The sequence below is a fragment of the Erythrolamprus reginae genome, chromosome 2 (assembly GCF_031021105.1).
Source record: "Erythrolamprus reginae isolate rEryReg1 chromosome 2, rEryReg1.hap1, whole genome shotgun sequence".
Taxonomy (NCBI): domain Eukaryota; kingdom Metazoa; phylum Chordata; class Lepidosauria; order Squamata; family Dipsadidae; genus Erythrolamprus; species Erythrolamprus reginae.
The window spans coordinates 42,459,771-42,485,649 of NC_091951.1; the positions used below are offsets into that span (position 1 = coordinate 42,459,771).

Sequence of the window (25,879 nt, forward strand, 5' to 3'; positions counted from 1 at the left end):
GAACACGTGCCTCACAAAATCCTCACAAAGGCTGGAGCAGAGGCCTGTCTCCTTAACGTGGCCTCGGAGATCTCGGCTTTTTTTGCACACACAGGTAAATATGGCGCAGGGGCAGCGATGGGCTCTTATGGGTACGGTCAGGTATGCAGGACCGTTAGAAAAAATTTGGTCAGGTACTCAGAACTGGTAGAAAAAAAAATTGATTTTTTTTCTTTTGTTCCGTTCTGGGCTCTGGGTATGTTTTTCCTATCGCAGTAAATGAGGTTGAATGTGTATAATTTTAGAAGAGTTGTGTGCGTGCGTATTTGTGTGTGTGTACATAGACGTACAGTTTATATAGTATATTTTTTGTGCCTGAGTGTAATATGTATGTACACATACGGCATATATACATAGAAATAAATAGTATATTTGGGATGTTCAGTAATAGTAAATAGGTGGGGAAATTGTATCTCTTTGAGGCGAGGAGAGGCCAGGCACCCTAACCTAAACCCAAACCCTCGACGTGAGTGACTTCTACTTGGCCACCTTTAAGCCAATCACATGACCTTTAAACCACCCCATAGTCACGTGATTGTCAAGCCACTCCCACCTGGTCACATGGCCGGCAAGCCAGACCCACAAAATAAGCCATGCCCACAGTGTGGTAGTATTTTAATTTTATTTATTTATTTAATTGCATTTGAATGCCGCCCCTCTCCGAGGACTCGGGGCGGCCCACAGCATATATAAAAAAGAACAGTAATATAATCCAATTAGTATTACAATATTAAAAACAATTAGAAAGAGAAGATTAACCTAAAAAATTAACTTATTAACCAAACATTCAGCAATCATACTTGAGGCATTCAGTGGTCAGGGGAAGATCTAAGAGTCCCAAGCCTGGCGGCAAAGATGAGTTTTTAAGCTCTTTCAGAAGGCAAATTTAGTAAAAATTTTTGCAGCTGTTGACTTCACAGGGGAACCATTTCATCGCTTCGGCCATGCTGTGGGTTGGCCCCCAGTTTTAGTGTTAGATTAAACCAAGACATTGCATTAAATCATCACAGGGTTGACCACTTTAGGGAATGGCCGATTTTGTCAGCATAGCCATTGTTATTTTGTTAACTCCATTTAGTGAGTTTTGTTAATGCAGCCAGAGGTGGTGGTGCATCTTGAATTTTCCAGGGATAGTACAGTATACAGTATTTGGGTGGGAAAGAAAGTTTGTCGGAACTTTGTCAATTAACCCCATCTTATTGTGTCTTTGCTAATAGAAGACCAGATCCTGCGGCAACACTAACTATTTTTTTTGCCTAAAATAAATGTCATATGTTATGGAATATTATGCATTTACTTCGAATATTGACCTATTGCCACAATTATACCTATCAAGCCAGTTCACAAATCAATTCATGAAAAATAAGGGTGGGGTAACAAAACAAAACAAAAATCAGTAAAATTTAATCATAAGAAAAAAAGGGCATCCTTTGTTTGGATAATCATATCCAAAGACTTGTCTAAAAATGTTGTTTCCATCTTTTTCTGGAAGGGGACCAAAATGGGATCTACCCAAATTTTTGCTGGTGGGTGGAGACTGGAGAGCATATTCTAAAGGGTTAAAGTGTGGAGTATAAGAAAAGCATTGTTTCCAGCCAGCTGTTCTTTGGTCCCCGGTGCTCTGGCATGCATGAAGACCATCTGACCATTGTGCATACGTGTGCTGGAAACCCAAAGGCAAGCTGGCTGGTGCATGCATGCACACCAGCTAACTGGTCTTTCGGTCTGGCGCCCACACATGCACATGTGTTCCGATTAGGGCACTTGGTGTTGAAAAAGTTTGCCATTACTGATATAGGCAGTAATGAGCTGCTGCCCCCAAAGGGGTGGGGGGGCAATGTAGTGGGGGTAGTAAGTTTATGCACAATTTATTGAATACTTAATAGGTTTTTTTATTGTCCTTCTTTAAATAGTATGTTTTTACCCATAAACTCTTTAATTATTTTAATCATTGTCTAGAACTGAACTTTTATAGCAATTAAAGAAAATCGAGCTACTTGCCTAATCTGTTATCATACAGAACCTTGTGGGTTCAGTACAAAACCTTAAAATGTGACTGTGCTCCTCAACAAAATAATGCTGCCTATCGTTTGTCCTTTTTGGGGCTATTCAAATAATGTGACTTAATCAACGGAAAAAGAGTCCAAGCACCTATTTGAAAACTTAGAGGTGGTCAGGTCTTTCAGAAACCAGCTGGCACTCCCCAGAAGGTTAACTCTGGTCATTCTGGATGAGACATGATGACAGATCAAATGCATTTGGATACTTATGAGCCATGTCACAGTCCTCAGAGAGGGGCGGCATACAAATCTAATATATTATTATATATTATTATTATGTCAATACAACACAGCAAACAAGATCACTATGCTGGATTTCGTATTTCATCACCAGTCGGGCGCTTCCCAAGCACCTAGGACTATGTGATGTAGCGGCAAATTATGTCTGCCGATCCCAGTAAAGCGGCCTTTTGCAATTGACAGATAGAGATTTTGTCAATTCCGACGGTTTTCAAATGTCCGCTGAGATCCTTTGGCGCTGCACCCAGCATGCAAAGTACCACTGGGACAACTTATCTTGGCCGGTAATCCACTCCTACCCGGTCACATGACCCTTAAGCCACCCTTGGTCACATGATTGTCAAGCCACTCCCGCCTGGTCACATGGCCATCAAGCCACTCCTACTCGGTCATATGATCATCAAGCCACACCCACAAAACAAGCTACACCACAGGGTGCAGTAAAACCTTTGTCAGCCCATTACTGGGTATAGGGTCTCTTGTTTAAACAGGGTGTCAGACTAGAAGACCTCCAATGTCTCTTTCAATGCTGTTATTCTGTTATTATTATTCTATTAATCTAGAGGCCTGGTATTTTCCAACTTTTTAAGGGAGGCTGGGCAGAATGGGCCAACTTGCTGCAGCCAATTCACCGTTGCCAACTTGCTATGATCAACTCGCAATGGCTAACTTGCCACAGGACAGTTCAACAATTCAATTTAATTATTTAAAATAATTAAATAATTATTGTAATGATTGTCATTGACGTTTCATTTTGGCCCTCTTTTTCATTCTTTCTTTAAGGATTCTAATCTACCATTTCTTCAATATTAGTGTGTAACTCTTGCCCTGCAGTGAGTTGTCTTGTGGCAAGTTGGCCGTGGGATCGATCAGATTTGCGCAGGGGGTCAAGTATGACCTCGTTATGCTGAGCTCAGTTGGGCCTGAATACCACCTGATTTTCTACTTCTCGGGGTTGTGCACTTCACTTGTTTGCCTTTCCGTGGGACTCACTCCTTTGCTCTTCCTTTTTTTTTTTTTTTTTTTTCAATTTTTTTATTATTTTTCATAAAACAGACATACAGACGTACAAACATTAAACATAAAATGGGGATGTATTTCCCCGCTTCTTTTGAAAGTATACATTCAAATAGAGAAAAGAATACATAATCAAACATTTGTTAAATGTTAAAAAGTCTAGTAAAAAATTTTCAAATCTTAAATGCAATATTAGTACAGTATAAGTAAAAATGCTTAATATGTTATTTATGTGTAATATATTCATCTAATCAAACATTCAAACTAATCTCAATTACTAAACATACATAAAACAAAATTTTTAATATATCGCTTGTGAGTAAACTACTATGTCAAAATCATCAACAAATACATCTAATATTGTTATTACCTAAATAAAAACAGATCTATCTCTTATTTTTTCTTATCTAACCATTTATATATGTTGTTCCATGTTTCATAAAATTTTGTATCTTCTTGATCGTTTAATCGTCTTGTCATCATATCCATTTCGGCGCAATCTAATATTTTAGCTATAACTTCTTCTTTCTTGGGGATTTCCTCCCCCTTCCAGTTTTGCGCGTATATTATTCTAGCCGCAGTTAATATGTGTATGATTAAGTAAAGAGTTTCCTTCTTATAAGTCTGATTAGTAATTCCTAATAAGTAAAATTCCGGGGTGTTATCTATGTCATATTTTAATATTTCTTTTAATATCTTCTCAATCATCTTCCAATAAGTTTTAGCTTTGCTACATGTCCACCATTGATGGTAATAAGTTCCTATATCTTTCTTGCATTTCCAACACAGTGGGGATGTTTTAGGAAACATTTTAGCTATCCTGTTTGGTGGAAGGTGCCATCTATAAAACATTTTAATTTGGTTTTCTTTTAATGAAACTGACTTGGTCATTTTCCAATTATTAATCCAGACTTTTTCCCAAGTATCTATATCTATTTCCTTACCTATATTTCTGCACCATCTTATCATGGTATCTTTTAGAGTCAACTCTATATTTTTGTGAGCGATAAGAAATTTATATATTTTCCCTATCATTTTTACTGAATTATTAATAATTAAATGACTTAGCAAATTCTTACTTTTATTAAAAGTATAAAGAGTTATATCCTTCTGGTATCTGGATCGAATCTGGGCATAATGCCACCAATCTATTATTATCCCTTCTTCTTGTAGTTTATTCCTAGGCTTTAGCTTCATCTGATCATTTAATAATTCTTTATATCTATAAAATATTTTCGTGTCTTTTATAGATTTTGGATGTGTTATTGCTTCTAGGGGGGCTATCCATTCTGGAACATTTAAGAAGTGATTTTTCTTTATGTCCTTCCAAACCTCTAGTAAATACTTCCTTAATGTATGTCTTTTAAAATATGAGTGATTTTTTTCCTTGTCATACCATATAAATGCATGCCAACCCAGCATAAGATCATGTCCTTCTAAATTTAATATTCTTTTATTCTCTAAGGTTATCCAATCTTTAATCCATGTTAAGGCGGCGGCCTGATAATATAATTTCCAGTTTGGAAGACCAAATCCTCCTCTTTCTTTAATGTCTTCCAAACAGTTTATTTTTATCCTTGCTTTTTTCCCTTGCCATATAAATTTTTTAACTAAGTTTGTCAAAGTTTTAAAGAAAGTTCCCCCTGGGTTTATTGGAATTACCTGAAAGAGAAATAAAACCTTAGGCAGAATATTCATCTTGATTGTGGCAATTCTTCCTAAAAATGATATTTTCAGGTTATTCCATGTTTCTAAATCTTTTTTAATTTCTGATAATAATTTTATGTAATTATCATTTTTTAAAGTTATTGTTTTCGCTGTTAAATTTATTCCTAAATATTTTACTTTCTTTACGGTTTTTATTCCAGAAATATTTTCTAATTTAGTTTCTTGTATTTTATTCATATTTTTGGTTAAGAAAGAAGTTTTGCTTTTATTTATCTTAAAACCTGCTACCTTTCCGTATTGTTCAATAGTTTGCAATAAAGAAGGGACAGTTGTTATCGGTTCTTCAATTATAAACGTTAAGTCATCTGCAAAAGCTTGGAGTTTGTAAGTTTCGTCTCCTATAGTTAAACCTTTTATTTCGGAATCCGCTCTTATTTTAATTAATAAAGTTTCAAGTGTCATAATAAATAACAATGGTGATATAGGACATCCTTGACGAACTCCCTTGTTTATATCAAGTGCTTGTAATTGGTTATTATTTAATATTATTTTAGTCGTTTGTTTTGAATATATAGTATCTATTAAATTAACAAATTTTGAGCCAAATCTCATTTTGTTTAATTGCATTTTTATAAATGTCCAGTTAACGTTGTCAAAGGCCTTTTGAGCATCTAAGAACATTAAGGATGCTGTCTTATCTGGGTGTTGTTCATAGTATTCTAATGTATTTATTACTGTTCTAAGGTTATTTTTAATTTGTCGCCCTGGTAGAAATCCATTTTGGTCTTGATGTATTATTCCATTTATAATTCTTTTAAGTCTATCTGCATAAATGGCAATAAATATTTTATAATCTACATTTAATAAAGATATGGGTCTATAATTTTTGATTTTTAGTGGGTCAGTGCCGGATTTGTGTATTAAAGTTGTCAGCGATTCTGACCAAGATTTCGGAATTTTACCCTCAAGTCTACATAAATTAAAAATTTCTAACATATAGTTTCTTACTATTTCATTGTCTATCTTATACCATTCTGCCGGTATAGCATCCGGACCAGTGGCCTTATTGTTTTTCTGTTTTTTAATTATAGTTAGGAGTTCTTCCATTGTTATTGGACCATCCAACATAGTCTGTTGATCTTCTGTTATTTGTGGTAATTTTGAAGCCTGTAAGTAATTAAAAACCTCATCTTCACTGACATTGTCTTTAGCATAAAGATCTTTATAAAAATTATAAACAATGTCCGCCTTTCCTTCTGTATCATATTTTATTGTACCATCTTTGTCTTCTAATTTTTTTATCAATTTGGATTGACTCTGCTTTCTAAGTTTATATGCTAACCATCTGCCTGGTTTATTTGCATGCTCAAAATAATGTTGTTTTGCTCTTTTAATTTTTTCAGTTATTTGATTTTGTTCTATAATTCTAATTTTATGTTTAATTACATTTATTTCTGTTTTAAAGTCTCTGTTCTTGGTGTGTTGCTGCGATGCAAATTCCAATTGTTTTAATTCATTTATTAGTTGTACGTACTTTAATTTATTTTCCTTATTGTATTTTGCTATATAAGATATTGTTAACCCTCTTATATAAGCTTTGAGTGTATCCCATATATTCTGTGGAGTGGTGTCTGGGGTTTTATTAATCTCAAGAAATATTTTTAATTCCTTTTCGATCCAATCTTTATATTTCTTATCATTTAGTATATTTCTATTCATCCGCCAAATATTCTGTTTGTTGTTCCTTCTTATATAGACCACTATTGGGTTGTGGTCAGCCCATGTATTAACATCTATCTCTACTTCCCTTATTTCTTCTGCAACCATTTTTGATGTCCATACCATGTCTATTCTTGTCCAGATTTTGTGGGGATTAGAATAAAACGTAAATTGTCTTTTATGGGGGTGTCTTTCCCTCCATATATCATTTAGCAATAATTCTGTTTTCATTTTTTGGAAAGTACTAGGTAGTAGATTTCTTTTTGTTTTTTTCCTTTTATTATGACTCCCTCCCCCTGAATGGTCTAATTGCCTATTCACAATAGCATTAAAATCACCTATTATTAATACATTCTCAATAGCTAAGTCTATTATTATTTGATGTAAATTTTTATAAAATGTCATTTGGTCTTCATTGGGAGCATAAATAGAAACAACCACTATAGGTCTAGGTTCAATATCAACTTGTACAATCAATATTCTACCATCATTATCCTTATATATCTGTTTGGAATTTATAGAATTCTCTACATACATCACCACACCTCTTTTTTTTTTATCTGCTAATGCAGCATACATTTTTCCAATTTTGGGATTCAACAATAATTTTTGGTTATCTTTTTTGATATGTACTTCTTGTAATATTGCAATTTGAGCATTTTGATTTCTGATTTTAGAGAAGATTTGTTTCCTTTTCCTTGGTTCATTAAGTCCGTTAACGTTTACCGAAAAGATCTTTAGATCTTTAGTTGTTGTCATTTAGTGGGTTTTTTGGTTTCTCGCTGAGGCTGAACTCTTCTTATAGCACCTTGGTCCTGCTCTATTGCTTGAGCTGTGGCCCCCAATAGTTCTTCTTGTTGGATTGCTAGTATCTCCCCTGGTTGCTGTTGTGCTGGTTGTTGTTGAGCCTCTTGTTGTTTATCTGAAAAGTCCATGTGGCTGATGCCACTATTTTCAAAGAAATACCTAGCTTGTTCTACATTTTCCAGCTTGTATCTTGTAGAACGCCATGTCAGAGAGAGACCTTGTGGGATTAACCAACGATAGGTTATATTTTCTTTGATCAAAATTCTGGTAAGAAACTGGTAATCTCTTCTGCTCTCTCTGACACTTCTTGGAACTTGTTTTAATATTTTTATTTCCACTCCTTGATGTTGGAGTTTGGAGTTTCTTGCCCAATGGAGTATGTCATCTCGCAAAGTTTTCCTGGTGAATTTGATATGAATCTCTCTTGGAAGATTGTGGCGACGGATGTAACTATTCGAAGTCCTGTAAACTTCATCGATTTCTTTCACTAGCGCAGCAGGATCCTCCTGGAGTATTCCTCCAATCGTTTCCGCCATAGTCATTTTTAAATCTTCATCTTTTTCCTCTTTCATGTTCTGAAATCGTAGTCCATACGAAGCACGTTGCATCTCCAGCTGAATAATTGATTCATCATGTCTTCTGTGTCTTGCATCAGCTCTCCCTTCGAGATAATCAATTCTTTTTGCGTTTTTGTCGGATTTCTCTTCAACCTTTTTCACTCGATCATCACTTTCTTGTAGTGTTTGTTGGATCACCTTTATCTGGTCTTTCACCTCGCCCATATCAGCTTTCAGTTGGGCCATCTCCTTTTTAAATTCTGCCAAGTCTGCTTTTATAGTTTCCCTTTGTTGTGTTGCATCCTCTTTTATAGCCTCTCTTTGTTGGGTGGCATTCTCTAGAGATTTAAAGATAGAGTCCTGCATATTGTTTAAAGTTTCTTGTAATGTTGCAAAGTTGGGCTGCGTTGTTTTGTCTTTTTCTTTATCCTTGTAAGACATAGCTGAGGCCTGGTGCGTCGGGGAAGGACGTGGGGACACTTGTGGAGAAGAGATTGTTGCAGTAGGTTGTTTTTTGACTGTTTTAACAACGGTTGAAGAAGTTGACATTATCAATTTTGAATCCGCTGTTTAAAATTTGAATTAATTTAAATCAATCTAAATTTATATATAGTGAAAAGGAGAAAATTTCTATAAATTCCAAATCTATTCAATCTGTTTTATTAGCGGTTACGCTTAAATTATAACTATTCAATTATCAAAAAAATTCAAAATTCAAAATCCAATATATATTGTTATTAATTATTTTAAAAATTTAAAAATTTAAAGATATAATAACTCAGGAAACAAATATAAAACTTTTAGGAATAGAAAACCAGTAAAAGTTAAAAATAAATGGTCTAATAAAAAGACAAAATAAATGACAGCAAAGAAAGAGTAATAACTATTTTAAAAAGGGAAACTTTGAAAAAGTACAAAGAAAAAAAAGGAAGAGAAAAAAGACTTAATAAGGCAGCAAGAAGAGGGAGAAAAAGGGAGAGAGAAAAAAGAAATGGGGAGTATTTCAATTCAAATAATTAGAATAGAGCAGGAAACCAAGGTTTGCTAACAATGCATAGTCTTCAATTCAAACTTCTTTCAAAAATAGAAATAAAAAGAAAGAAAATCAGAAGGAGAACAAAGAAAGAGTTAATTAATCAAAAAGAAAACACAATATGTATAGTTATGTTCTTCTTATAAATCAGGAAATTATATTAGATGAATAAAGAGTGTGAATCCCAATGTCAGAAAATACAATTGTACTTAATCCCAATTGCAGGTCTCACGAAAAGAAAAAAAAAGTCAAATTAATAATTTTCTTGTAGTTAAAATGGAGTCTATGTTCTTTTCCAAATTCAAGACAAAGGCAAAAAAAAATAAATCCCAAGATGGAGTCAGGTTATAAGTCAGAAGTTCATATGATCAGGCAGATGTGAAAAGGTTCTCAGAAGAAAAAATAATCCCAAGGAAAAAAAGCAATCAGCAAGTAATCCAAAGTAGTTCAAAGGCAATCAGCAAGTAATCCAAGTAGGTTAATCCAAAGGTAAATATTCCAAAGGAAAGGTATCAGTTCCTTCTATTTCCCATTTATTTTCAAGTTGTTATATAATGTTATTATGTTGCAAAGACAACAGGATGAGAAAAAAAAATAAGGCAACAAAGTTATATTCCTCCGCAGTTAAGATGTCAGCCCGGAACACAATGTTTTGACAGACTATAAAAAAGAAATTTTAGTCATCTTTACTAATTTCTTTTGAGCATTGAAATCTTCTAAATAGTCATTTCCAGTTCAAGATCTTTTATTAAAGCATAGGGTAAAAAAAAATATTTTATAGATTCCAAAATTCAAATACAAAATGGAAACAATGAAAATGAGAGAATTTAGTCTCGGCTGTTATTTGCGGATGAGACTCAGGAAAAAAAAAACTTTCACTTTCGCCTCGTTAAAGAAAGCTTTCCCTTGAGGCTTGCGAACGATCAAATCTTCAGATTTTGGTCTTGAAACAAAGAGGAAATTTTTTACCTTGAGTCCTTTATCGGATGTATTCTTTTTCAGTTAGATAAATGTAGAACTTTCAATTTAGAGCTTTTTCTCAGCTTCCCGCTGGGTGAGGGGAGAAAGCGCTGGCCGGTCCTCTCAGGCGAAGAGGATCGGTTCTCCCGTCTTCGAAGCTGCGGGGCGAACCGCTGCCTCTGGAGTCTCAGCGATGGCTCCTCGGGCAGAGGGGAGCCCCCTGTTCTGGGATCGGGCCATCCGAGCCCGATCCGATCGCAAATGCGACCTTCGAAGGGGGTAGAAGGGATCGCTTGGCAGAGCCCTGCCAAGGATGTCCCGCCGCGATCACCGCCAAACCGGAAGCACTCCTTTGCTCTTCCTAGGAAGCACCACCTGTTCTATTGAAGACATTCACATGTTCTGTAATACTGACATATTGCAGCATGGAAATTAAAGCCCCTAAGCCTTTTACCTTCTCCAATAAGGACACAAGCTTCCAACAGGTGTAGTTGGAGTTCATTTTGAGCAAGAGGACAAAGATAACATCCACGTGGCAAATAGCTGAAAAGCTTATTTTGTTGGCCATAGTGGCCAGCTCTTAATTTGCTCTCCTTATTTGCTAGCTAGCTCATTGATCAAGCAGAAAAATTAATTGTTGGAGCTACGATTTTGGAAGGTAATCCAACCCAACCAGCTAGCCACAGACCAAGATATAAGAAGCTGAAGTCTTCAAATGAAGGCACTGCATCAGGAATTCTTGAGAAAATATAAACTGTACACAACTGTTTGTGAAAGTTCCCAATAGTTTCTTCCTCCGCAGTGAGGAATTCTTTTTTTAAAAAATTAAATCTTTATTAAAGAAAAAACAGCAACACAAAATATATACTGTATGTTTACATATACAGATTACAAAAAAAGTAATTTGAAAGTGAGGAATATGAAAATGAATTATTATTATTATTATTATTATTATTATTATTATTATTTATTAGACTTGCATGTAGATTTATATGATTTGTATGAATACAAAGTGGTACCTCAAGATACGAACTTAATTGGTGCTGGGAGGAGGTTCGTAAGGTGAAAAGTTCGTAAGATGAAACATTGTTTCCCATAGGAATCAATGGAAAAGCAATTAATGTGTGCAAGCCCAAAACTCAGAAACCGGGAAGCCGGCCGCCACCACCAAAGGAGGCTTGAGCCTCCCTTTGCCCCACGCTGCTTCGCCCTGCCTGTTGTCCTGGGTGAAGTGCTGGGGGGAGGGAGTCAGGAAGGTCCTCCTGCTCCCCTCCCCAGCCAAAAACACAAAGACAGGCAGGGCGGAGCAGCGTGGAGCAAAGGGAGGCTGAAACCGCTGGCGGCTTCAGCTTCCCATTGCTCCGCGGGAGCGGCAGACCGCCTTTGTATTTTTGGCTGGGGGGGGAAGCAGGAGGCGCAGGATCGGGCCGGCGGCGGGCGCGCTGCGAGGTAGCAGGTCAGCATCCTGGGCGGCTGGGCAGAGGGCGAGGAGGCGCGGGCAAGCGGACCTGGCTCCAGCTCCGGCTAGACCTCCAGTGAGAATGGGGCGGGCAGTGGGCGCGGCGGCAGCGGTAGCGGCGAGGGTGCATCCGATTCGGGGCTGGCGGCCCCCGACGCAGTGGGGAACATCGGGGCGGGAGGCAGGAGAGGACCGGGCGACTGGAGCAGCAGCGCGGCTTCTTTTTGCCTGGGAGGGAAGGTGAAATGCCGGCGGCACTAGCAGCTGCTACGAGCGGCATTTCACCCTCCCTCCCAGGCAAAAAGATGCCGGGGAGAGGGGCACGCCTTCCGCCTGGGAAGTCCGGCCCCATCATCCCAGAACGCCGGCAACTTTTTGCCTGGGAGAGAAAGTGAAATGCCGCTCATAGCAGCTGCTACGAGCGGCATTTCACCTTCCCTCCCAGGCAAAAAGATGCCGGGGAGAGGGGCACGCCTTCCGCCTGGGAAGTCCGGCCCCATCCTCCCAGAATGCCGGCAACTTTTTGCCTGGGAGAGAAAGTGAAATGCCGCTCATAGCAGCTGCTACGAGCGGCATTTCACCTTCCCTCCCAGGCAAAAAGATGCCGGGGAGAGGGGCACGCCTTCCGCCTGGGAAGTCCGGCCCCATCATCCCAGAATGCCGGCATCTTTTTGCCTGGGAGAGAAAGTGAAATGCCGCTCGTAGCAGCTGCTACGAGCGGCATTTCACAGCCGGGCTGGGGGGCTTCCCAGCAACCTCCCGAACCCCGAACTTCCGGGTTCGGGGTTGGGGGGTGCTGGGAAGCCCCCCAGCCCGGCTGTCACCTTTTAAAACAGCCGGGCGGCTTTCCAGGAGCCTCCCGCAGCCGAACGCCAAACCCGAACTTCCGCGTTTGGCTTCGGGAGGCTCCTAGAAAGCCGTGCAGCTATTTTAAAAGGTGACCGCCGGTCTGGGGGGCTTCCCAGCACCCCCCCGAACCCCGAACCCGGGTTCGGGGGGGTGCTGGCAAGCCCCCCAGGCCGGATGCGACCTTTTAAAACACCCGCGCCGCTTTGCAGCTGTCTCCCGAAGCCGAACACGGAAGTTCGGCTTTAGTGTTCGGCTTCAGGAGACAGCTGCGAAGCGGCGCGAGTGTTTTAAAAGGTCGCAGCCAGGCTGGGGGGCTTCCCAGCAACCTCCCGAACCGAACCCGGGGTTCAGCAAAATTTTGCCTCTTCTTACGAACTTTGTTCGAGTTACGAACCGGCGTTCGGGAGGCTTCGGGGAAGCCCCGCCGCCCGGTTGTTACCTTTTAAAACAGCCGTGCGGCTTCCCAGCAGTCTCCGAACACCGGTTCGTAACTCGAAAAAAGTTCGTAAGAAGAGGCAAATTTTTTCTGAACCCCGGGTTCGTATCACGAGTTGTTCGTAAGACGAGGGGTTCGTATCTTGAGGTACCACTGTATGTGGCTTTTACATTAAACCTATTTCATAATAGATAGTTAGTGTCTTGGTTAAATAAAAAAGAAAAAGAAGAACACATTAAGAAAGTGAGAAAGTGAAGAAATTCAATGACAACACACTGTAATGTACATCACTTACAGACGTCATTTCGAAATGCTGCAGCTACGCTATCTATCTGCAGCTACGCTATCTGGAGAAACACAAAATTTACACATGCACTCCTGACAATTCAAATAATACATAGGTAAAGTTTTGCATTCGTACCATTACGGTAGCTTGAGGAAAAAAATGTGGTGCATTACTTTCTGGGCGACCCTTGTACTGTATATTGTCTTCTATTGGGAACTTTGTGATGAGGGCCTGGCTTCGTGACTTTATGCTAAGACACACTATATTTTATCAGGAGAAACCGCCAGCATGCCAAAGTTTGGTTTCCTTTTTTCCCCATTTCAGATCTTTTATTTATTTATTTATTGGATTTGTATGCCGCCCCTCTCCGGAGACTCGGGACGGCTAACAGCAATAATAAGACAGTGTACAATAATAATCCAGTACTAAAAACAATTAAAAATCCATTATTATAAAAACCAAACATACATACAGACATACCATGCATAAAATTGTAAAGGCCTAGGGGGAAAGAGTATCTCAATTTCCCCATGCCTGGCAGCAGAGGTGGGTTTTAAGTAGCTTACGAAAGGCAAGGAGGGTGAGGGCAATTCTAATTTCTGGGGGGAGTTGGTTCCAGAGGGCCGGGGCCGCCACAGAGAAGGCTCTTCCCCTGGGTCCCACCAAGCGGCATTGTTTAGTTGACGGGACCCGGAGAAGACCCACTCTGTGACACCTAACTGATCGCTGGGATTCGTGCAGCAGAAGGCGGTCCCTGAGATAATCTGGTCCGGTGCCATGAAGGGCTTTATAGGTCATAACCAACACTTTATGCCACCGGCTGCAATTAACCTTCCATGACCTCACAACTTGAATGTGCCCCCATCTGCCCACTTCATCCACTTGGTGTGGGACTCCTTTCCTGCTAAAACGTTGACATTTGCTCCTCTTCCCTGACAGCTCCAGCACTTCAACCGCAGCCATGGGACCTCCTGCTCACCTGCTGGTGGGTCAGGTGGGTGCTGAGAAGTGGCACAAGAACACGCATGCAACCATACAAGAAACCTCTACGCTGACCAAGCGATGCGGCAAGGACGCCCTCGACCTGTGGCGTCCTGTCCCAGTCCCTGGCCAGGTTCAGGAAACGCCGTACGAGCGCAAGATGAAGATCGACTCCTGGAGATTCAAAGTAGATGTCTCGGATTCTGGAGAGGTGAAGACGAAACCCCCGGAAGGACCAGGGGTGACTCTATGGAAAAGCAAAATTAAACCTCCCCCTTGGGTTAGCAAGTTAGCCTTGCCTTGCTTCCGGGACTACGGCAACGCAAAGAACAACGAATACGTGATTCAGTACTTCAGGGACACGCGCCTGGTGGTAAGTCGCCTGCGCCAGGCGCTGATTGAAATCAATGAGCAGTTCAAGGGAGTCGTGCGGATGCGCCAGAAACTGAATGCCATGTTGGATAAAATCTGCCAGGGCCTCCTGACCAACAAGCAGAGCAAAGCCATCCGAGAGTCCCGGGCAGACACAGAAAAGGTAAGACTTGTGTTCCTGTCAAATCCATCTCCAAAGCAGAGCAACGTGTGTGTGTGTGTGTGTGTGTGTGTGTGTCTCACTTCGTTGGAAGAAGAAGGGGTGTGAAGTTTGTTCACAGCTGCTAGCTAAGTACTTAATGACTGCTTTAGGGAAATTGTACAGACTACCCGGGACGAGTGCTCTTTGCAATACAAAAAGAGTGCTTAGTTTATTTTGAATTTTGTGATAAACAACATTGTTTTGAATTTTCAAACATGTGTGTGTGTCTGAAATTTGTACCCTTGAATTTTCGGGAGGCTCCTACCAGAGAGCCCGGCAGAACAGTTATATTGAACAGAGATGCACTATTTAATCACCTGAGCTACTATTGTGACAAGAGTTAATTTCCATGGATTTCTTTAATTTTTATAACCTCCTGAATTTGTGAGCATCATCTTGAGATCCTGCAATGATATGAATGATTGAATGAAAATGTGCTTTCTTGAAATTACTATTTAACTGAATAAGCTTTCTGTTATATGACGATAATCTTCTGTCTAAAGCTTTCATAAGATACTTCATATCGTGTGCCTTTCCAGCTTTCTCCATTATCTACTTCCATAAATAGAACATGGTAGAAATATAATATATATATATGGAGATGGTGAAAAGAAAAATAATAAAGACCCCCATCCCCTTTAAAATTAAAATCAACAAGGTGCTCATTTCATCTGATTTTATTTTAGGAATACTGTATATTTTTTTCTCTTCTTCTATTTGTGTATCCTGACACACAATTTAATTTACTATATCAACCATTCTTGTCCTGGAGTGTTAGGCTCAATGGCTGCACAATGTTTTTGTAAACAATTGATTATTTGATGTTCCAGATTCTGATGCATTCTCCGACAATTGCATTTTTATTTACATCCAATTGCTTTTAGTGATTATTCAAGACTGTTTTAATTATTGATTTTACTGCATAGCACCCTCTGTGAAACGGGTGGTTCTATAAGTTTGACAAACAAGCACATAAAATATTTCCTTTCTGGCACGTAGGTAGCTGACAAAGTAGATGCACTCATGAAATGGGAAAAGGAAGAATTTACGAAACTGAAACTCAAACTGCAGGACATGATGGCCTGGTCAGGAGATCATCTTAAGGTAAGGAATTAAACAGATGGATTAAACAGAAATAGGATTAAACAGAAAAAGGAAGGCAGGATCCCATGATCCATACCAATGGCTGTTAAGTGGCTATTGACAGATGAAATTATCAAAGCAGAAAATATAGGGAAGCTTTAGATTTGTGTATGTCATGGGAAAGAACTAACGAAATCACCTTCTTTTCAAAGAAGACAACCCACAGTTATAGCTAAGCCTAGTTATAAGCAAAGCAGGCTGAATTTATTTATTTATTTTATTTATTTATTTTGTCCAATACACAATGAGGGTTTTAGTGGGTATATATCTATATACTATACAAATAATAATAATAATAATAATAATAATAATAATAATAATAATAATAATAAAAAATCTATATACACATAGTAAAATACATGATGAAGGTTATAGGAGATACTCATAGTAAAATATATCTAAGAAAGAATAGAAAAGAAGATATAGTAATAGAACACATCAATGAAAGAATAAAAGAGATATAGGAATAGAAGAAAGGTATAGGAGATATAGGAGAGCAATAGGACAAGGGATGGAAGGCACTCTAGTGCACTTGTAAAGGGGGTCGTTTCATCTTTGGTTTCTTCATCATCAGCATCCAATTTCTTGCAGCAACTGGGCACATGCAGGGAAACCCTCAACACCCTGTGTGGCGAACGCAGCCGTGTCCTGGACCTGGTGCCCCAGCCTCTGCGCATGATTCTCTTAGGGGCTGGGCGTGATTCCTGGCTTGGCCTGGACCGGCCTTCATCCCCCTGGGTGGTGCGAAACGAAACCCCAATTCCAAGCCCCGTGGGAGCATTCACACCAGGTAATTACTATAACTTTTTTGGGAGGGAGGAATGTACAGAAATAAATTCTTAGAGACATAATTTGATATGGCTTACTGGTTATCAATTAGTAATAGGAAGGAAGAAACAGTCTGCGGAGCGGGGCGGCATACAAATCAAATAAATAAATAAATAAATAAGTAAACAAACAAACAAACAAACAAACAAACAAATTTCACATATTAGCAAATATTTTTTTCCCTATCGTATCAGTGCAGCAGTGAAATCCACTTATCTTCCCTACCGATTTGGAAGCACGTACTGAGGGTTAAAAAATGGAAATGGTGGTGTCCAGGTGGGTGGGTGGAGCGTCGGGCTGCCGCTGCTACTGGCTCTCCGAACTACCGGCAGCTGCCGCTACCAGTATGCCCGAATTGGGACAAACTGATACCAGCTCCCCCCGGAGATTAGAACTGCCCCCACCCTCCTTGCCTTTCGTAAACTCCTTAAAACCCACCTTTGCTGCCAGGCATGGGAGAATTGAGATATCTCCCCTGGGCCTGTACAATTTATATATGGTATGTTTGTGTGTATGTCTGCTTAATAACGGGGTTTTTAAAATGTTTTAAAATTATTAGATTTGTCTTGAATTGTTTTATTGCTGTTGTGAGCCGCCCCGAGTCTACGGAGAAGGGCGGCATACAAATCTAATAACTAACTAACTAAATAACTAACTAAATAAATAAATAAAAATTTAATTAGGTCAATCGAGTTGGCTGATGAGTTGTTGTCATATTCAAGAATTCTTTCCTGAGAAAGAATTGCAGGTAAATTTAGGAACTTACAAATGGTAATGATGTCAATTCAAAGACTTAGTTCAGCAAAAAGCTTTTAGTCCAATTCTATGATTTAGAGCAGTGTTTTTCAACCAGTGTGCTGCGGCACACTAGTGTGCTGCGGCACACTGGTGTGCTGAGAGACATGGTCAGGTGTATCATGGGTAAATTAAAAATGGGTCCCCAAACTACGGCCCGCATGCCGGATACGGCTCGCGGAGGCCATTTGTCCGGCCCATCGCCAGCTGCCTCCATCCGAACATAAACATTCCTCTCACAATCCCTCCAGCTATCTGCAACAAGAAGAGTGGAGGCACAGGGAACGCTCACTGACCAATCACCTTCTAGGATTCATCCCGACCACTAGCAATGAACCAATAGCAGTCCGCCTCTCATAAAGCTAAAGTTTGCTGATCTTCCTTTGGACAGTTTTTGGTTATCTCTTGCCAAGGAGTTCCCCATTCTGGCCAACAAAGCTATTTTGACATGAATAATAATAATAATAATAATAATAATAATAATAATAATAATAATAATAATAAATTTTAATTTGTATGCCGCCCCTCTCCGAAGACACTGCTCCCATCTTCAACCATGTGAGCTGAGTTTCTCAACAACAACAACAACAACAACAACAATAATTTATTGGATTTGTATGCCGCCTCTCTCCGTAGACTTGGGCGGCTAACAACAATGATAAAAACAGCATGTGACAATCCAATAATAAAACAACTAAAAACCCTTATTATAAAACCAAACATACACACAGACATACCATGCATAACTTGTAATGGCCTAGGGGGAAGGAATTTCTCAACTCCCCCATGCCTGGCGGTATAAATGAGTCTTGAGTAGTTTACGAAAGACAGGGAAGGTGGGGGCAATTCTAATCTCCGGGGGGAGTTGGTTTCAGAGGGCTGGGGCCGCCACAGAGAAGGCTCTTCCCCTGGGGCCCGCCAAACGACATTGTTTAGTCAAGCTTGAGTGGATAAAAACTAAAAACAGAGAGAGACTGAGAACTGTTGTGTGTCTTTCTACCATTCCTGCCAGGAATATCCCTTTTGTGTTCATTGAAACAGGCCCAGGTTTCACAATGAGTATAAATAAATTTAGAAACTATATTATCAACTACAGTGATCCCTCGAGTATCGCGAGGGTTACGTTCCAAGACCCCTCGCGATACTTGATTTTTCGCGATATAGTGGTGCGGAAGTAAAAACACCATCTGCACATGCGCGCCCTTTTTCCATGGCCGCGCATGCGCAGATGGTGGAGTTTGCGTGGGCGGCGGGGAAGACCCAGGGAAGGTTTCTTCGGCCGCCCAGCAGCTGATCTGCTCGGCAGCGCGGCAGCAGCGAGGAGCCGAAGATCGGGGTTTCCCCGCCGCCCACACAAAGGGGAAACCCCGATCTTCAGCTCCTCGCTGCTGCCGCGCTGCCGAGCAGATCAGCTGCTGGGCGGCCGAAGAAACCTTCCCTGGGTCTTCCCCGCCGCCCACGCAAAGGGGAAACCCCGATCTTCGGCTCCTCGCTGCTGCCCGCCCGCCGCTCACCCGCCCGCCCCCCGCCCGCCGCTCCAGAGCAAGAGGGGGAGAGATAGAGAAAGAGAGAGAAGGAAAGAAAGAGATGAGAGAGGGAGGAAGAGAGTGTGAGAGAGGAAGAAGCAAGATAGAGAAAGAGAGAGAGAAAGAAAGATGAGAAAGGAAGAGAGTGACGTCATCGGGTGGGAAAAACCGCGGTATAGCAAAAAAACCGTGGAGTATTTTTTAATTAATATTTTTTGAAAAATCGCGATATAGCGTTTCGCGAAGATCGAGATCGCGAAAATCGAGGGATCACTGTATATGTATAATATGTACTGTGTTAGAGTGTCATTTTGGTTGGTGGTGTGCCCCAGGATTTTGTAAATGTAAAAAACATGCTGTGGCTCAAAAATGGTTGAAAACCACTGATTTAGAGGCACAAGCAAGAAAGGGGAAACTTCAATTAAACAAGTTTTCATTTTTTTCACAAACGGCCTGTCTTTGCCTATTGCACTGACAAAGAAAAGGAATGAAAGCTGGCTTGAATCAGAAGCTACATTCAACAACCAAAGCAGATTTGAAACAATCTTTTTATTTCCTCTTCGTTTCATTACTGCTATTCTCCAGAGTGCGCAGGAGCTATAGAAGAAGCCCGGCGTCTTACTACTGCCACCAAAGAAGTGATGCTTCAGTTGCAAAAAGTTATCAGTGAAGCACAAGAAACCCGTACTACCGTTCACGACGCCATTGAGAACAGGTTGCAAGGCAAGATGGAGGAGACTCTCGATCTTAAGGTAAAGGCCCCGAGAGGTTTGCTGTAACATAGGTGAAGTTAGACTGACAAGACAATCAGTCGCTCCGCTGATCTGTTCAAAAAGCAAGCAAATTCAATCACTCTATAAAGAATGAGCAATGTAACCCGGAGCTGAGGTAAATGAAAGATATAGAATTGAATCTTCCCTGGTGGAGGGATATATGATTTTGTTTGTTTGGTGATGGCACACACATTTATGTTTGAATTTATGTTTTATCTTTTTGTTAAAATTTTAAAAAAATCAATAAAATTTATTTAAAAAAACAAAAAGCAAGCAAATTCTGAGGCAGCAAATCTTAATAAAACTAAACAGTTGTCAGGCCCAAAGTCTTTCTTTCTTTCTTTCTTTCTTTCTTTCTTTCTTTCTTTCTTTCTTTCTTTCTTGTTTGTTTACTTACTTACTTACTTACTTACTTACTTACTTACTTACTTACTTACTTACTTACTTACTTACTTACACTTACTTACTTACTTACTTACTTACTTATTTATTTATTTATTGGATTTGTATGCCACCCCTCTCCGTAGACTCGGGCCGGCTAACAACAACAATAAAAACAGCATGTAAATCCAATACTACAACAACTAAAAAACCCTTATTTTAAAACCAATCATACCTACAAACAAACATACCATGCATAAATTGTAAAGGCCTAGGGGGAAAGAGTATCTCAGTTCCCCCATGCCTGATGGCAGAGGTGGGTTTTAAGGGGCTTACGAAAGGCGAGGAGGGTGGGGGCAATTCTAATCTCCCGGGGGGAGTTGGTTCCAGAGGGCCGGGGCCGCCACAGAGAAGGCTCTTCCCCTGGGCCCTGCCAAACGACGTTGTTTAGTTGAGGTTTTGCCTGACACAGCTAGCAGCGATAGAATAACGGGAGGGGTGAGAGAGAGAGGTTGATACCACCACCAGTGTTCCCTCTAATTTTTGGGGGGGCTGGGCGGAACAGTATAGTGTCTGAGTGGCAGTCCGTTTGGGACTGGGCGGCACAGGAATAATAAATAAATAAACAAACAAACAAACAAATAAAAAACCCACCCTGTTTTGCCTCAGAGAATTTCAAAATAAAATACTGTACTGTGTGTCTATAACAGTGAGCTCATAATAGGGCAACTCTATCAATATCAAAATGCCACTTAAATAGTTGAGCTAGTTTCAAACTAGATTTTGATTTTCTTTCTCTCTCCCTTACTCCCATTCTTTTTCTTTCTCTTTTCCTTCCTCTCTTTTTTCTATCTGTTTTTCTCTCTTCCTCTCTTCCTCTCTCTCTCCTTCCCTCTCACTCTTTCCCTCTCAGCTTCTGGGCAGGTTTGGAAAACTCTGAGTTGATGATGATTTTTAAGTGAGCGATTGCTCACTGCTCAGCTTAGAGGGAACTATGACCACCACACACATTCCTTTATGCAGAGTCCAAGGTCAACTGAACTAAGGAAGGAACCAGAAATCCCTGCACCAGATTGTTCCACATGATTGCACTTGTGGGGATGTGAAAATGAACTTTAACCTGGATGGGAACTGAAGGGAATTTCAGAGTTGGAATGAGCGTGTGGAAGCCAAAATGGCTTTGTTAATAAATCGAACTATGTGTGAAAGCACAGGAGTGGAAATTATTTCTCAGATGCTATTTGGTTCGCTGACATACAATTCCAACTCCGAAATTCCCTTCAAATGGAAGTGGTCTAATGTAAAGTTAAGATTTTTTTAAAGAGTTGTAAATTTGGATATTTTCTATTGTTAAGGGCAGTTATGATAAAATGAGGTTTTTAATTTAAAAAAAAAATGAAAATAGGAATGTGTTTTCTAAGAAGGGACTGAAACACGATGGCATAGTTAAGAAGAACAGCAAATAGCCAAGAGAAATTTAGATAGCTATAGCACTTTAAATATAAATGAAAGCGAAGGACATTATCTAAAATCCGGATGATAGCATTTGGAAAGGAGGTAGGACAGGATGAATGATATGTACCAGAAAATAATTGGATGAATAATTTGAAAAATTTGTTTAATTTGACTAAGAAATTGGCATTTTTGTATTGTATTATATTTTAATTTGAGGTATGTAAATTGGAATCTTTGCAAGGTGTGAAAAACAATAAAAAATTTATATCCAAAAATGTAAAGTTAAGATTGCACTCACACTCCACTTTTGTGATATCCTGTTCTGTTTCTTAGCAACAACATGTCAGTGTGCTGCAGCTGCTAAAAAAGCCAAGTTCTAGGCTGCCTTAACAGAGGGATAGAATTAAGATCACACAAAGAGTTAATATTACTTTACAGTGCCTTGGTGAGGCCACACATGGAATACTGCATTCAGTTTTACATCATTCACCATGATGTAAAAAGGATGTTGAGACTCTAGAAAGAGGGCAGAGAAGAGCAACAAAGATGATTAGGGGACTGGAGGCTAAAAAATATGAAGAATGGTTGCAGGAACTGGATATGTCCAGTTTATGGAAAAGAAGGAAAGAAACATTCAGAGCAAGTAGAGCAATGGAAAAAACCCTGCAAAGACTTAGGGCTTGTTAAACACTCTTCGCAGAGAGTAGAAATAAAAGAGAATACCCTATGAGACTAGACTTTCAATCCTGGGCCTAGAAAGTTTAGAACTAAGACGCCTTAAACAAGATCTAAGTATTGCCCACAAGATCATATGATGCAACGTCCTGCCTGTCGGGGACTACTTCAGCTTCAACCACAACAACACAAGAGCACACAACAGATTTAAACTTAATATTAACCGCTCCAAACTTGACTGTAAAAAATATGACTTCAGTAACCGAGTTGTCGAAGCGTGGAACTCATTACCGGACTCCATAGTGTCATCCCCAAACCCCAAACACTTTACCCTTAGATTATCTATGGTTGACCTATCCAGATTCCTAAGAGGTCAGTAAGGGGCGAGTACAAGTGTACTAGAGTGCCTTCCGTCCCCTGTCCTATTGCTCTCCTATATCTCCTATACCTTTCTTCTATTCCTATATCTCTTCTTCTATTCTTTCATTGATATGTTCTATTACTACACCTTCTTTTCTATTATTTCTTAGATATATTTTACTATGAGTATCTCCTCTATAACCTTCATCATGTATTTTACTATGCGTATATAGATATATACCCACTAAAATCCTCATGGTGTATTGGACAAAATAGATAAATAAATAAAATAAATAAAGCTTGCAAGCCGGTAAGAGCTGGGACCATCATTAGCACCTGGTTAGGGCTGGAAAGAAACATTCAGACCAAGTAAAGCAATGAAAAAAAATCACCCTACAAAGACAGGGTTTGGAAAACATTCTTCACAGAGAGTAAAAATGAAAGTGCTTGCAAGTGGGTAAGAGCTGGGAACATCATTAGCGTCTGATTAGGGCTGGAAATAAACTTATTCGGAAAAGGCTAGAGTAATGGGGAAAAAATCTGCAAAGACTTAGGGCTTGGAAAACATTCTTCGCAGAGAGAAACAATGAAAGAGCCTGCAAGGTAAGAGCTGGGGAGTTTGTTACTAGCTAGTTAGGGCTGGGGAAAAAAAAAAGCTACATTCAGAGTATAAGACGCACCCAAATTATCAGCCTCTTTTAGGGAGGAAAAAGGTGTGTCTTATACTCTGAAAAATACGGTATATTTGGGTTCGAGTAGTAAGTACATTTATTGGCAAATATGTCAATGTATATATTTTCTTGATTATGCTTTTTAAAATAAATTAATAAAAATTACTAAAAAAAAGAAAAGAAAAATACAGTATATTTGGACATTTAGCATGTCTGATCAGGCTGATTCAGTTACTCCTTTATTCTCTCTCTCTCTCTCTCTGCCAGGAAAAATTAGATATAACCTTGGGAGGAACACGCAGTACTCTGCACCGCTGCCAACGTTTCCAGCATGAGATGCGTATCACTCGTGGATTGACACTGGTGAGTTATGAAGGCCTGGGGAGCCCACTGTGCTGTAATTCTCTCCCTTAGCCCACTCCAACTCGAATTATTTAGAAACATAGAAACATAGAAGACTGACGGCAGAAAAAGACCTCATGATCCATCTAGTCTGCCCTTATACTATTTCCTGTATTTTATCTTAGGATGGATCTATGTTTATTTAAAACATTTATATAGCTGCCCATCTTTCAACCAACTCTGGGTAACTCCCAATCAAAAAATAATAATAATAATCCTTGAAAATTATGAAACACAATATTTATTTCAAAAATCAAAATCAAATTTATTATTACAGTCATAGACGTAGTGAACACTTAGTGAATATACAATCAAACGTTGTAGGATAAAATGATAAATAACAGATAAAATCCATGATAAAATCCAGTCTATTAATTATGCATTGTCAATACTACGAAAATTACAATCCATAAACTCTGAGGTCTATATTCAGTTTGATACTATTAGGGAAAGGAATAAACAAGGTTGCCACATTTGTCGTATAAATTAGCTAAGGTGTATTAGGCAGTTAAAAGCTGGCCACAAATGATATACATACAGTATATACATACATACATACATACATACATACATACATACATACATACATACGTACACATACACATACATATACACATACATACACACACACATATATGAATACACACATACTCACACATATATACACAATATTTAAAATATTTATACCCCTGGATTAGCTGGAGTTTGATTGGAAAAAGAGTTGGTTTTTCTATCCATTGGAATCCACCTTTGCTTTGAATTGATATCTACAGGGCCCTGAGAGTATGAAGTACCTGGAGACACGGGAAAAGCTGACACGGCCAATTGTGCAGACATATCAGAGACACGTGGGAACACAATTGCCTGAAGCTACAATCCTTGCGCAGGTAAGGGTATATTACAGTCTTTGTGTAGGATGTATAATGCAATCTTCCACCCTCCCTGTGGTTTCCCCAATCGCACGCATTATTTGCTTTTACATTGATTCCTATGGGAAAAATTGCTTCTTCTTACAAACTTTTCTCCTTAAGAACCTGGTCACGGAACGAATTAAGTTCGTAAGTAGAGGAACCACTGTATGTCCTCTGAGGCTTGCAAACCTTTCCTTACTTTTTCTTCTGTACTGTTGCTTTTTTCCCCTCCCAGTCTACTGCACAGTTAGATTGCAGCATGGAAGATACAGCCATGGACATCCAACATCTCAAAGCCACTCAGAAGTACTTGAACGAATGCATTCACAACAAGCAGACAGGCTATGAAGTTGATGGCAGTATTAAACGGCTGCGGCAGCGCCGCATGCATCCCCGCACCTGCATGAATGAGGTTTTTGAATTGGTCTATAGTTAGGAAGTCTGGCAATTAATGAGTGCCGAAATAAAACCTGGACACTTACAGTAGTCAACTTTTTTTCTAGTTGTGAAGGGAAAAATATTTGATGGGCAGTGATAATAGAATGGAATACCAAATTCGAAATACTCTAACTTAGTCAGATTCCTAAGATAGAAGGGAGTAGGGCTGCTTAATGTAGAAAGTGTTGTAGAAGTTAAGGAAGTAGCGGTTAAGATAGTGGGAAGACTCGGGTTCAAATTCATTAGCTACGGAAGCTCACCGGGTGCCTTTGGGCTATTTAGTCTCTCTGAATTTTACTTATCTGACAGGACATGGAGGGAGGAAGCACTGGGTAGGCTATCTAGCTCCTGCAAAGAAGGCAGGGGATAATTCAATCAAACGAAGGTCACTGTTACTGTTTTCTCCTATTGTAAACCTAATTACTCAATCCAAATTTATGTATAGTAGCAATACTCAGCCCACAATAAAAAGGGATCATTTAAAATCAATGTATTGTGTTTGAGGTTTTTAATACTTTCCTGCAGTAGGCCAATTTATTGAGGAATTAATTTTGATTTTCTGGAAAAGCAGAGATCCAAGTCCTCTAGTGAGATTTCTTCTTTTTAATAGGGCACATTTTTGTACTTTTGTACTTATACCACATGTATAATTCAGTTCTGGAGACCTCACCTACAAAAAGATATTGACAAAATTGAACGGGTCCAAAGACGGGCTACAAGAATGATGGTAGGTCTTAAGCATAAAACGTATCAGGAAAAACTTAATGAACTCAATCTGTATAGTCTGGAGGACAGAAGGAAAAGGGGCAACATGATCGAAACATTTAAATATATTA

General features: G+C 39.5%; 1 protein-coding gene across 1 annotated transcript; it reads left to right on the plus strand.

The window, feature by feature from the left end:
- On the plus strand, positions 1 to 25,528 carry TEKTL1 (tektin like 1). The gene is made up of 8 exons (XM_070735699.1): positions 1 to 94; positions 14,070 to 14,646; positions 15,685 to 15,789; positions 16,420 to 16,618; positions 19,563 to 19,729; positions 23,560 to 23,655; positions 24,468 to 24,581; positions 24,841 to 25,528. The coding sequence occupies exons 2-8, from the start codon at positions 14,092 to 14,094 to the stop codon at positions 25,039 to 25,041; spliced, it is 1,437 nt and encodes a 478-aa protein (XP_070591800.1). The 5' UTR covers positions 1 to 94; positions 14,070 to 14,091; the 3' UTR covers positions 25,042 to 25,528.
- The last annotated feature ends 351 nt before the right edge of the window (positions 25,529 to 25,879 follow it).